The sequence below is a fragment of the Acanthopagrus latus genome, chromosome 23, assembly GCF_904848185.1.
Source record: "Acanthopagrus latus isolate v.2019 chromosome 23, fAcaLat1.1, whole genome shotgun sequence".
Taxonomy (NCBI): Eukaryota; Metazoa; Chordata; class Actinopteri; order Spariformes; family Sparidae; genus Acanthopagrus; species Acanthopagrus latus.
This window is the reverse complement of record NC_051061.1, coordinates 4,113,700-4,128,198: the sequence shown is the minus strand read 5'-3', so window position 1 is coordinate 4,128,198 and position 14,499 is coordinate 4,113,700. Positions and strand designations below refer to the sequence as shown.

The 14,499-nt window shown below is 41.7% G+C and overlaps 1 protein-coding gene across 6 annotated transcripts in view; it reads right to left on the bottom strand.

Moving 5' to 3' along the window:
* caskin1 (CASK interacting protein 1) overlaps positions 1 to 14,499 on the bottom strand; it is a 102,760-nt gene that overhangs the window by 38,463 nt on the left and 49,798 nt on the right. For all 6 annotated transcript variants that reach the window (XM_037089166.1, XM_037089167.1, XM_037089169.1 and 3 more), the window contains exons 2-4: positions 12,215 to 12,266; positions 1,897 to 1,994; positions 1,552 to 1,697 (exon numbers count right to left, since the gene is read on the bottom strand). In XM_037089166.1, coding sequence (XP_036945061.1) covers positions 1,552 to 1,697; positions 1,897 to 1,994; positions 12,215 to 12,266 — 296 coding nt within the window. The remainder of the gene's footprint in view (positions 1 to 1,551; positions 1,698 to 1,896; positions 1,995 to 12,214; positions 12,267 to 14,499) is intronic.

Sequence of the window (14,499 nt, the reverse complement as noted above, 5' to 3'; positions counted from 1 at the left end):
AGTAGTGTGCTCATATTTCCCAGCAGGCATCCTCACATGTCATAGGAGATAAACAATGGATGTAATTAATGACACTGATGATGCCTCTTCAGCAGAGTAAGTGAAAACACCTGTGTGGGGGGCCTTTGCGTGTGTGTGGGGGCTTTAAGAAATGGGGACATCGTCACCCTCCTGCATAGCCAGGTAGCCTTCTCATTTCTCATCATATTATTTCATCAATGGGATACATTTAAGTCAGCTAGCATTCTGTACCACAGCATTTATGTCACTTAACAATGCTGAAAATTGAACACAATATCAGGCTGACTGAATGTAGTGGAAAAATGGCAAGTCAATATGATTGTCAGGCCACATATTGGCAAACTGTTGATTATTTACACAAGATGATTCACAGCAACATTACAAATCACCTGCACTCGCATTCAATGTAAGTCCAGTATTTGCTCTCTTTAGCTCAGTTTTTGGTTCCTACCAAGGAAATACGTTCTTTTTTTTTTTTTTTTTTTGGTGCTGGGCAGGTTGTAAATGCTTTCTATTTTTATTTTTTTTACTGTTATGAGCGTAATGAGAGTTAAACAAAACACTGAAGTGTCAAAACAATGAGCCAAAGGACATTTAAAAAGTGAAACTGAGAGGAACAGCAGAGCTGGGTGATGCATCTATGTGGGTTTGCCACGCTGAGTGACCCATTTTACGTAACATATGGTCAGTAGGCGATTTGAGGGGGGACGTCTGCCACCCAGCAAAGCCACCAAAATGTGTCCAGCTTGTTAACCTGCCATCCCTCTCCATCCATGCAGGCCACTGACAGACACTTTCCTATACACACCTACAACTGATGAATTGAATATGTTTACATTTTAATTTTTCTGTTTTAACTGATGCATCTTTGCTAGCCCTTACAGCACAAGCAGCCCAAGAAGCTGAGGGCGCACACACATTTACGCCCAGCTGAACCATACCATGCCGAAACACACCTCTTCCAACCGTGCCAGGGCCAAGAAAGTGTACGGTACGGAGCGCTCACACTGGTCAAGCAAACTGAACTTTTGGAGTCCAACCTGCTTTGGCATGGTACAAATTGCATAGTGTGAGTGCACCCTCACAGATCAATTGCATGCATAATTACTCATGTGACGCTACTCAACCAATCAAATCTGTGTTATTAAGCATCGTGATTTGAGTCAGATAGAGATACACACCCAGACAAGAGTCGTGATGAGGGACAAAAGTTGGAGAAAATAGACAGAGAAAACAAAACTCTAATCAAGAATGGACTCTTCTATGTTCCTTCTTCCCACAGGCAGTTCAAAATCAGTGTGACTCATATCTGAGAGCCTGGTGATTATTAAAAGCAGTGTTCGCATTAGCGTGTTAAAATTTAACACCTTCTGCATTTAGTCATTTTATCCATTCTGAATTACGAACTCTGTTTTGGAAGTGCATTATGATAGATGGCTCTGTCATGTGAATCACGTGCAGCTGGTAAACAAACAACCTGCCTGATCCTCCACGTTGGGCTCTGCTGCTGGAAGAACCGGTTTCACTCACCACGTCGTAGTGGCCGTGCTGCGCTGCCAGGTGGAGAGGAATCTGTCCTTCATCTGATTGGCCGTTGACAGATGAGCCAGATTTCAGCAGCATCTTCATCGGCTCCGCCTTCCCCTGCCAGGCTGCGTAGTGCAGCGGCCGCATGCCTGCACACACGCAAACAAACCCATACACAGGATGAACATAGCTATCACATGCTACTATATACGATACTATTGATCAGTAAGTGTACAGAGCTCACATTTCCTTTTGCTTTTTCTGTCCGTGTGTGTGTGTGTGTGTGTGTGTGTGTGTGTGTGTGTGTATGTGTAAGTGTGTCTTTGTTTGTTCACATTTTCTCCTCACCTTTCTGATCTCTGATGTCGACAGCAGCCTGTGACTCCAGCAGCAGAGTGATGAGCTCCAGGTTCCCATTGAGTGCTGCATGGTGCAGCGGAGAAAACCTATAGTTCATACACACACACACACACACACAAAATCGTGGTTAACTGTGAATTACACATATTCTCAAGCTTATTACCTCATCCTTTATTTTCATGTTTTATGAATGACAGACGCTTCCAGTTTTTGCCGCTCTTAAGGTATTTAGACCAAACGCCCATGTAAAAACTACACTACACACACACACACAAAAACACACACACACACACACAGGTCAGTCGTAATGGAAAAGCTTAGCATGACAAATAGATTTAATAGCAGAGGATTAACATCTGAAATGGGATGGTGGGAGATGAAAAAATATGCACAGGGGGAAAGGTATTACATTATGGAAAGGATACAGTGTGTGTACGTGTGCGTGGGTGAGGCCAGAGGGGGTATGCCGAGTGGATGAGATTGACGTCAGCCTTGATGGATATGCATGAGAAGGGGTATAAGGAGAAAACGTCACGTAACCCGGGGACAGACTGGCAAACATAAATGTGCACATGCATACCGAAAAAAAATCTCTTTCTCTGTCTTCCTGATACGCACACCTTCTACTGTATCTCACCCACTTATATCATCAGTGACATGTGACAACACTGTCACAGGCGGCTTTGTGGGTGGGTTCTGACCTTGGCGTGACAACCCATAAAAGGGTGGTGAGTAAGTCCACATTAACAGCCAAAAGTGAAATAAACGAGGTTATCGACGTCTGCTCTGGGCCAATGTCATGACAGAGGAGGCCAGAGGAGAGACAAAGACTGACACCATGTTTGTTTGATCAAAAAGGAAGCTCCATTGAGAAACTTGAGCACCCTGACCAGGAACCCTAAAGTCTCAGCTTGCTTTCTAAACCTGCCTTTGTGGACTCATTTAAACCACGGATACTTGATGCACATACATGCATAGTGGTGAGAAAATCTATCTATGAGTGGCGTTTTAAGACTAATAACTGTAATAGTGCGATGGTGAAACTATGTGAACTTCGTTTTATAGCCAAACCACCAGGCTACAGAGCAATATCTATATAATAAAAAGTTTTAATTTTATGACTAATCCAACTAGGATAAGATCAGGTGAATCAGTAGAATGTCTCTTGACTTGAGGGAATAACTGTTATGATATCGATGTTTTATGTTGCAAATCATGTTTTAAATGCTAAGCCAGCTAGCCCATCCCAGTCCAAATGTCCTGTGCTCTTCTCTGGTGCTCCGTGCTCCCAGTCCTGCTAGCTGCACAGCTAACTAAGCTAACTAACTAAAGGCAGGAATATACTTTGTTGTTTCTTTGCTTTACATTGAGGAGATACAAGTGAGGATAAGAAGGAAAAGCAATACATTTTCTCTCACTGCATCCTTCAACTGGCTTCAAACAAGGCCACCGCTTGCACATTGTGAAATCAATGCCATATTTCATAGTCCACATTGCTTAGGTAGCCAAATTAGCTGAGCGTATCAGAAAAACAACCCAGAGTGGTTTTCATCAACAAGCGCGCGCTCACAGATCTATACTGCTGAACCTGAACTCCATCTAATCTAAATGAGTGGAGCCTGGAATGGAATCGACGCCTCCCCCTGCTCCTCCGTCTTCCTCCATATGAACCCATCTCATATGGATGTGCAGGTTTCAAATGCGCTTTATGTGCATTGTGGATTGCATAATTCATCCTGCAAACTGAAATGTAAGATGCCAGTACAGACTTTGAGGGTGGGCTGAGACGGGATTAAGAATGGTTGTGAAGCAGCACAGAGACAGGCGCCCCAGAGCAGGCGAAAGAGTTCGCCTGAAGTATTCAGACGTGGTGTCCAAATGATAGGAAACAGAGAAACAGAGATGAGCAGACACATTTAAGGTATTTGGCTGGTGCTGTAATCCTAAGTGGCTTTCAATGATAAGCCATCTAGCTCACTGCCTATAGTATTAACCTTACTAACTGAGTGGTACTTTGAAAGTCAAGTTGCATCATTTCATCAGCTAATTATATTCGTTTGTGGGGTTTAGGGTCCTGTTAATTAAAAGATGCAGAATTCCCCTCTGTACAGAAACTGGTCCATGGTGGTATCAGTATACATGTAGGCCACTGTTAGCAAAGTCCTACTCCTCATTTAGTTTGGAGAAGCTTAGACCAGAGGTTAGTCCCTGGTGAACTTGTGAAGAGCTATGTTTGCCCAGAATGATTGTTCCTCATTAGTTCTTGGACTAATGGTCTGTGTGGTGAATGGTGGGAATGCTAACTTTTTGCCAGGGACATTCAGCTTTATCCTCCATCCAGTTGCACTAAATCATCTATGTAGCTTTCATCACATGTTTTAAGACTAATTTGCAATATTGTCATTTTAAACCTATTTTTCCGTAAACGTAAGCATACCCAAGCCGGGCAGAGACGTTTGTAACCAAACTAACAGCTGGGCATCTATATTTACCCTAATTAGCACACTACAGCAGCTGCACTGGATAAGATCTTCTGGCGACAGGTGGCAGTTCAACTAGCAAAATCACACTGCAGAGGATCCAGAGGATTTTGCCTGCCTGTGTCTCAATCCAAGCACCCACTGTTTCCAAAACGATGAAGTATTTCAACATGTCAACTTCACTCGTCACCGTTACTGCAAACTATACATGTGGCGTGAGAGAAAAGTGTGTATAAAGCTAACAGTCAACTGGACCATCAACAGATTAAAGGGATGGACGTATATCTTTGGTGGTAAGCTTTTGTGAGAACGCGAGTTATACCAGATGATAGCACTGAATAAAGGAGTCACACTCACTGTGTGTGTGTTTGAGCGAGTGTGGAGCAGCATATTAAAGAGCCCTGCTCTCCCACAGTGACCTGCTCTAGTTTATTCACTGAAGATCGCCCATCACTTCTCCATCCCTCTGCACTTCATTTGTGCTTTCCTTTGTTTTCATTTGTGTCTTCATTTTCCTCCCCTTATTTCTATCCCCCACTACGAGCTCATCCCGTTATGTTCCCTGTATGCTTTTCTCCATTTTTTCTTTATTTACTCTCTAAAATTTTCACAATGATCACTACAGCTGCTGCTAATAATACATATCAATTATCATTTTTAATTTCTGCATTTATGCAGATTATTGCAATTATTTTTGTTTTCTTTCTTTGTATTTTGTTATTGTTGCATATTCTTGTATCTATATTCTTTTATACCTGTCATGTCACGCAGCTTTTCACGCAGAACGTAAGTACAGTATTTAAATAAATACTTAGTGATTTCCCGCAGTTTACCACTGTGTGTTATTCACAGCTGAAAACACAGGTCAAACTGACCCACCTATTAACCTGTTAAGAACTAGCCTCTAGTTTGTGTCTCTGCTCGAAAATTAACAGATTGTATCTCTGCAACTACAAGGTCCATCTTAGTCAAGGTAACATAATAAAGAAAACACTTTAAATACATTTTTAGATGTGTAAGTACAAGTGTATATGTCACTGGGTCCAAGTAAATTAAGTTGACACATGGCATATTACAATTTAAGAAGGAATATCCCAGAGGAATGATGCAGCTCCAACTCCAAATCTCTAACAGACCATAGCAGAACATCTGGATGTTACCTCTGCCAACATTTATGCTAATAAAGTGAATCAGAACAAAATCTGAGATGTTTTAATACAGAGTACTCAGGCAGAATCTCCATTTTTGGCACATTTGGGCACCATCTGCCACAATTAAATTTCATTTTTTAAAGTACCAAACTCTATATTTAACCTACATGTTACCATAGGTGCTCAAAAACTAGTCCAACTGGGCCCTGCTCAGACTTCACAGGTTAAGGACACTGACATTTCAGCATCTGTTGAAGAAACAGTGTTCTAGTCATTGATGATCAATACTTGTGACACCCTGTGTTGCCTCGGCTGCTGGTACAGTGTTGTTAACTACGTCAGACGCTTCTCACTTCCCTCAACTTGTGATCAGTTTTTTCCTTTTCACTTTAATAGTGTGTTTAAGCGTGTGTGTGCCTCGTACTTTGAGCACAGTCACGTATCTTCTACTACTATTTATTAAACCATACACCCATTTCAATATTACAGAGCTCACTTGTTTAAGGCAATACATTAAACCAAAGAGCCCAAAACTGGTCCACAGGGTCAGGGTCCACATTTACCCTTAGAAATCAGCTCAATGGTATATTTCCATCCATTATTTCTACCTCCATGCTGTAAGGAAACAGAGATATCCACTAAGCTATGGTCCATTTTAGTTTGAATAAATGAAAACACAAATAACTGCATGAAGTGCACCTGGGGCTTAACATTTCTTAAGAAGCATCAAGGAGGTCCAATAAGGCCTTTAAAAAAACATTTAACAACATAAAAATCATTGCAAAATAAATCCTTGCAATGCCAGTTAAAATGAATCATTTGTAGTAGTTTAAGATAACATGGTTTGCGTACTTATAAAAATGTTTATTGACGGTGCCTGCAAATAAAATGGCTGTTCTGTAAGTGCACTACATTTCAAGTTGTTTTTGGAAGCACTGCCTTTAAGGCTAAATCAGAGAAGAAAGGTCTGCTGTGCAGTTAACGCCACAGATTACATAAAGGACTGTCACAAGCTTGGCTGCAGTCTTGCTCTACAAGCCACACAGTGATGCAGTGCCTTATTCTTAGGTACATTTATAGTAAATCCTTCCACATGTCTTCTTGTCTCTGTATATATTTCAATGTTAAGCACACTGAGTTTACTTGTCATTAAAGCACTGAAATATATAATCAGTAGTACAATTCTAAACCATTATTGTGACATTGTGCAAGCACTTTATAGAAGCCTTCAAGGGGCACAATGTAATTCAAATTCAGAATATTAATATTTACAAAATTAATGAGATAATAATACAAGTGTAACCACAGTGAAACAGAAAGGCTGTTCTCAGAGGAAAATAAGGTCCCCAGAACACTGTTTGGAGCTGAAAAGGTGGCAGGGTCCGCCACACATACACAAAGTAAACAGTATGAAATTGTGTAGTCTTTGAAAGTCAGTTTGTTTATCCAGTTTTATTTTCAATCATGAAAACAAAGAGAGTTTGTTTGTTCAATTTGCTCAGCCGATGACGATCTTTCTCCTCCGATTAAAAAAAATGTCTTGCCCAAAACTGAAAAGGGCACCTTTAACTGGAAACCTCACAATAAAATATTTAGTGAAGATGTCAGCGCCCATGGACCTCGGTGCAGCCATAACTTGACACCTTGATCCCTCTTATGACAACAAACAGCGAGCAGTCTCACTGCGCATGTGTCGTCACCCACTTCTGCATCTCAGCAACAACTGCGTCTTCTTTCCCCATCCTTCCTCCTTCAGGGTTACACAGGGATAACGTTACACAATGCTCCGCAAGGCTAAGTAAAACACTGTGTGTGTGTGTGTGTGTGTGTGTGTGTGTGTGTGTGTGTGTGTGTGTGTGTGTGTGTGCAGCCCTACAGAGTGTGTCATGGGGCTGCATGTATGGGTAAGGAGGAGGGGGGAGGAAAGCCCTCGCTTTTGCCAAGTAGTAAAACCCGCCATGCAATATTTATACCGCACTTCTCCTTCACAAATCGCCTCTCTCTTCCTCCCTCTATCCATCTTCCTCCACAGCCCTCTCTTGCTCGCTCCTCCTCCCACTTTTCAGCCTTTAACAATCTCGCTGTTTCCCTCCACAGCTCCGTCCTCGGGGGGATTTCGTCTTTCATCGTTTCTCTGATGAACACCTACTTAGCATTGTCCATCTTGCAGAGCAAAGCTGAGTCAATCATGTTACTTTCATGTAGTCTGTGGTCCTCAGGCTGAGTCACTGCACCAAGCTATAAGCTGAGCGAACATGCAGCTTTATATTTATTGTGCAAAGGTATTCTGAAACCTTCTATTAAAAATTCCTTATACAAATAGCTAGCTGTCTATATATCCAACTACAAGTCAGAGCTGCAACTACTTTTGATGGTCAATAAATCAGTAAAATGTTTATTTTCTCTGTTTCCAGCTTCAAGCTCTTAAATATTTTCTGCAGTATCACCAATGTAAAAAATAAGTATTATTTGGTTTTGTGGGCTGTAAACTTCTGCTAAGGATTAGTTAGACCAGCTATGGTTGCTAGGCTCACAATAGCTGAGGAAGCTAAAGCTAGCTCTAATATTGGATTTGAGGACATCATCAACAGATTTATCTATGAAATTCCTGCACTGTCATGTAAAAAGCATCATGCGTAAACATTCCTTTACAGTTGCTTACCACCTTCGAGTGACACCTTCCGTGTATATGTATATATATACATATACACACACACTCTTTTCATGATGTTTCGTTGCTGCACAAGGAAGGAAGGAAAGAAGGAAGGAGGGAAGCTCATACGTCATGTTGTCTTGTGTCTCTGGCTAACCTGCCTGTGACGTGTGTGTGTCTTCAGGTTTTATCTGGCCATAAAACACACACCCTCATTAAGTCCACAGATTCCATCCCATCTCAGAAAGAGTTGATGTCTTTCTGTTCAGAGAAGATATCTCCGCTGTGCCCTGGAGCTGCGTTAACGCAGACTGGAATTCATCCAGCCTATGCTTAACAAGGACGACAATCTATTCCAGTAAAATGTTCTCTCACGTCTAAGGCCTTGTGGCTATACTGTCAAAAAGCTACTTTGTAAGTGTTAAGATGACTCACTTGTCACATTTACCTTGAAGGCAGCGATCACTTAGCATAGAGGCGTTCTCTATCCATGAATGGTTGTTTTGATAGTGTCATCATTTCCCCTTTAGCTTCACAAGGCAGAGAATCACCGAGCAGAGAAACCAACCAACCAGCGGCGTTAATCACCCATGTGTTGTTAACACTTTACTGTTTCTAAAATGTTTCCTATTCTCCATTCCTATCCAATCCCATTATCTGGGAGAGAACCCCTGCATCACATACGTTATATACAATTTAACTTTATTTAAAAGACATTCTTGTTCAATGATTTCTTATCTCATTTAAGTGATAGTTGGGGTCTTTCGATGTGGGGTTGTATGAGGTACTTATCCCTAGTCAATGTATTGCCTGCAGTGGATGACTGTCAGCTCCCCTCCATGTGGAGAAGTAGCCTGCATCATCGTGAGGGGAGCTGAGCATTGTATTTTCTAAGCAAGACATATGTTAGCCACCTAAAAGAAGGTACAAATATGCTGTATTTAAGTGCCTGCTGAGCATTGCAGCATGCAGCTCACTGACAGCAATGTAAAGCACCCAACATTTTTCAAATATAGTGTGTCTTTGAATTTTTTTTTTTTCTTTGAGGTGGTCTTGTCGCCCGCCCTGTTTAGCAGTACAATGTTCAGCTTCCATGTCTGTGCTGAAGTGAAGTGACATCCTGGATTTATCCCAAACTATCAGGTAAACTGAGATGCCGCTGTTGCGTCGATATCAAAGATGCTAGCAGAGCAGCACAGTGAATACAATAAGCACAGCAGAAATGTCAGATTGGTCAAACCATCGTGTTTAACTCTGAACTTACAGTTGGGGCTGAAAATGACAACAGAAATATATATGTTTGCCGATTTCACATATCTTTGCAATTAACTGCCACTTATCCAGCCTAAGTGACATGCAGTGACAACACTCTTACATACTGTGCATATATTGTATAATTGTAGTGCTCTCAGGTCTCAAGGGGGTTCATCTTGCCAGGGTTCACAAAGAAGTAAGTGCTTGGCTGTTATCTGATCTGCAGTCTGCCGTGAGACTGTCTATGTCCCCATGTGACAAACCTTTTTCTTCCTCTGTCTCTCTCCTACATGTCGCTCCATCGCCGCTCGCTCCGCTTCGCTCCAAGTCTGGCTTTCTAATTGTCTTACCATCCTGCAAAATACTGACTAGCGTTTGTTGGTTTTTAATGATGGTGCAACACCGGCTGATTGACACCACTTAGGAAAAGCTATCCACACACACACACACACACACACACGTGTAAACACACACAGCAGATGAGCAAAATCTGTACTGAAAGATCCCAATTAGGACCCTTTTTTCTTACAGAGTGAGTTCATTAGGCGTCTCCAAGCGGTTGCCAAGAGGAGTAAATGAATCTAAAATGAATATGCTTGTGCAGACTCATTAGCCATGTGCACTCATTATGAAATTAAATTCAACTTGATCCATGCGTTTCTATCATAAACTTTATCTATGGCTTATTTGTTCAGCAGAAATGCACACACAGCCAAGTTAGCATCAGCCAATATGGAGCTCTTCACACTGAGGGTTGGGGGGAGGGGGATAGAGGGGCAGAAAGGCAATAACAGTAAACACGCTAATTAGATTACACTGTTCAGTTTCACTTAAAGTGGCAAAGCAGCACTGTGAGGATTACTTTTGATCTTTATCTTTACAGAAACCACTTTATTCACAGCAGTTTGCGGTCTTTTGGCTCAGTTTAAACGACTCTCACCATGGCTGAAGCTGGAATGACTCACTGTTGTGGGAATTTTGCATTTCCACACTGTGGTGTCCTGCTGCACTGTGCAGAGAGTCATGCACCATGCATGAACGGGTGCTGCGAGTGCCAAATTAATGGAAAAAGTAAGGGCCACCACGAGCATCTGGAACAGGTCCAGTGTTGGTGTCAGATGAGCCAGCTCAGGTCTCCTGGAATTCACTTACCGATGAATAAATGCATCAATTCTTTTGAACAGGCTTAAACATTAAATGACACATTCAATTTGTCACTCAGTTTGTCTTTATAGACATATTTCAGAACTGTTTTTGTTGACATAAAGCAGGTGAGGGAATTTCCTTCTACTAGTATGCACTATTCAGGAAATACAGATATCAAATTCAGACAAGAAAGCCTGCTGCATAATTAATTAGAAAGGAACGAAGTACAGCCTTAATTGTCCGCCTGAGCATCCATCATAAATGAGCTGCATTATGCTTGTAAAATGCAAACAATGCCAGCAGAGCCAGTCTGAGCTGCACTGGAAATGTGGCTGCTTAAAGACTCTCAGCACTTGGACTTCACTGATCGGTCAGACAGACACCACAACAACTACAACTTGTGGTACACATGCCTCGTTCACAAGACAAGGAAGCGACGGGTGCCACTACTATAGTATCACTGCGGATGAGGGGTGGACGCTAGAGTGAGAGGGTGCAAACAAGCAAGTGAGACAGAGAGAGGGCGCCATGGCTGAGAGAGCCGCAGAGCAAATCAGATAAATAAAATTGTATTTCTTAACAGTTTCATGGTGGCCTTGCTCTGACGAATAAATACATAACCATGAAAGTCCCAAGAGGTCTCAGTCTCTGCAAGTCTGGTTTTCATTTATACATCAAATCGAACTCAAACATCACAGTCTGGAAATACAGAGAATAACATGATGACTCTGTATGATGCATATGAAAACTGCAGTTGTATTTCTGTAATTTACATGGCTCTTCAGATGTATTTGTTTTAAACTAAAATGTTTCATAAAACAGAAATCTCATTTCAACAGTAACTAGTGTAGATTGGGTGTCTAATGGCACATGGGCACATTGGACCTCACAGTGACCTCTTGTGTCCTGTACAGAGCATTTGTATTTGCTGTGTTTCCTCACACATTTATTTTATCTTTCCCCAAAATTGTCACCCATTTGTATCATCTCTTTGTAAAATCCCATCAGCAGCAGACCACATCTTTACAAATAATGTGATTTTACGCTGCGAGCCTGTTTTGTTCTTGTCTGCAGCATCTTAAACACGCAGAATTGCTCTCTGTGTCTCTAAATGCTCTGTGTCACACAATGAGCCCAGATTGCTAGGATCGTAGGCCACAGTTCTCCACTGATGCATTATATGGCACTGTTTTTAAAACTGCAGAGAAAAGAGATGTCGATTGGGAATTTTGTTGCATGATGGATATTGGAACATAGCAGTGCAGTTTATTGGGTTTTTTTAAGCAGAAAACATGAACAAGTACCTACAAACAAGGCTTTTATTGATATTAATACTATCTGTATGCCACACATAAACATGCAATTCTAATCTGAACCTTGAGTGGTATCAGGGCTAATCCTCCAGCTTTTAGTTCTATAGAGACACAAGTTAAACTGCCAGGATAATACACCTTTTGTATGAATGGGACCGGGGCAGAGGGAGAGGGAGAGGGAGAAGGAGAGGGTGGATAATAAAAAAAGAGGGAGAGAGGAGCAGGAGGGGAGTGCGTAAGAATGGCTCGCGGGAATGGAGAAAGTGAGGGTGAGAAAAGGAGTGAACAATAACGGAAAGAGTCACTCACCCGTCTGTGTCCTGGAAGTTGACATTCACTTTCTTCGCAGAGCCGAGGAGCTCTGAAACACAAATAAAGTGGAACGTTAACGTGACGTTTGAAGCCTGTACATCATAATAATGGCCGGATGATGCCTTTTCATGATATATCCCCACAATATCAGTGTTGTGTGTAATGCTTTTCAACAGCATTGTAAAATACTGGATTATATATTCTGTTCCATTTCAGGCCAAAAGAACCAACATTTTTCACATTTTCCTCATCCATTTCTACAGAATGAAAGACTTCTTGACTGTGTTAATGCCATTTATCATGAGTCATATTGCCATCAGATTTTTTCGCCTACTGTTTGCAGGAAATAATTTGGCCATTTCCTCGAGTTCAGGCCCCCATGGTGATAATACCACATCTTTCATGTAGAATATCTACATCATTCAAAGCGTGCTTGCTACTGTGTGGTTAAACATGTTGGAATGCAGATAGAGAGGCCACAACCTAGACCAATACAAATATAAATACATAGAAAATGTGCAACTGCTATGTGAAAGGCAAGGCAAGACAAGTTTATTCATATGGCACCATTAAGACAAGGCAATTCAAAGTATAGAATAACATTATTATGTTATTATTAAGGGACATATTATGCTCATTTAGGTTAATAATTGTATTCTGTGTTACTAATGGAACACATGTACATCCTTTAGTGCTCACTGGGTCAACACATCAGTGTTGAACTTGCTCTTTAATACCCCCAGCATCCTCCAATTGGTCAGCTCACACACGCCTGACCCAGCACCGCTAACAACATCGGAGCCAAACAAGCCGCGGCCATTTAAAAAAAGACATTAAGAAAACATATGTTGTTAAAATTATCAAAAAAAAAACTACATGTTAAAATGATGTGCTGCACAGGACACTGCATCTTTGAGGCCCTTTGTTTTGGGGTTCTGAGCACACAACATGCTGGGCTCAAAAAGCACTTTGAGACTAACATGTGCGTTAAATGCCTCATGAATACATTTAAACTGGCTTTTGCAACACTCCGCACTTGAGCACAGATGGTGATGTTGCATTATGTATCTGCATTACAGCTCTGTAGGTTGTAAACAGACAACACAACCGCATAAAAGTCTGTCACAAAGAAGAGAATGTGAATTTAAATTGAATGTGCTCTCAAATTTAAATCCCCGTACTGGAAATATATGATAAGAGCAAAGGAAGCTAATTCACTATCTTGCAGAGAATCAGAGGAGTTGGTAGATACCAATGTCCTTTTCATACAGTACGTTGAACGGCAGCTAGTTAGCTTTGCTGAGCAAAAACACTTGAAACAGACTGACAGACTTGAAACCAAACACTTTGGTTAATGATGACTTTTGGTTAATTAGTGAGCTTTTGAGTTGCTGGTAACCGAACATTATTACCTTCTGACATAGCCAGGTTGTTGAGCTAAGCTAACTGGCTGCTGGCAGTTGCTTGAAGTTTAGTGTACAGACAGCCCCACTCAGTCCAATGAAATCTGCTCAGTGGTGCATGAACCTAAAATGGCTAACTTTACACGCTATAAAATGACCTGATGATCTTCCATGCTGTTGGGCCTATACATCATGTGCACTTCAGACTACTGCCAGCCAAGCCAGCCAACTTGAGTTGGGATCAAATAATTTAAACTTGTGGTTCTTCTGACAGTGACATGAGTCATTTCACGGCTCAAAAAACATTATCCACCGTATTAATTGTAATTACAGAGTCAGGCCACTACAAAAGATGGTTTCCTTGGGGTTTGCTTCTGGGTCTCTTTCTGTGTCAAGTGATGATGTCACTATTGTTTCTCACTCTATCCATCATAGCACAGGAGGCCCACTGGCACTCTGCCAGAGCAATCTCACAGGTGAGGAAACTAACAGCAGCATAGATGACCTCTCTCATGATATGACACTGCTAATTAGACACTCTAAATGCCTTTAAACACATATGCAGAGTGATGTATTACAGGCAGAGGAAGTCAGAAAGTGAAACTCATTTGGTTCATGTTGGTTCATGATGCAGCACTGAGGCCCAGCCTAGATGAGTCTGTACCCTCTGTTCCTACTTTCTCTCTTTCATAGTGCGCCCATGCACATTCACGCACACTCATGCACACACACACACACACACACACACACACACACACACACACACACACACACACACACACACACCCACCCACACACACACACACACACAGCCTCCAGGGTGCAGGAAACAGGACAGTCCCTCTATTGTGGAGGAGACAGCTCCCAGCGCCACTGGGA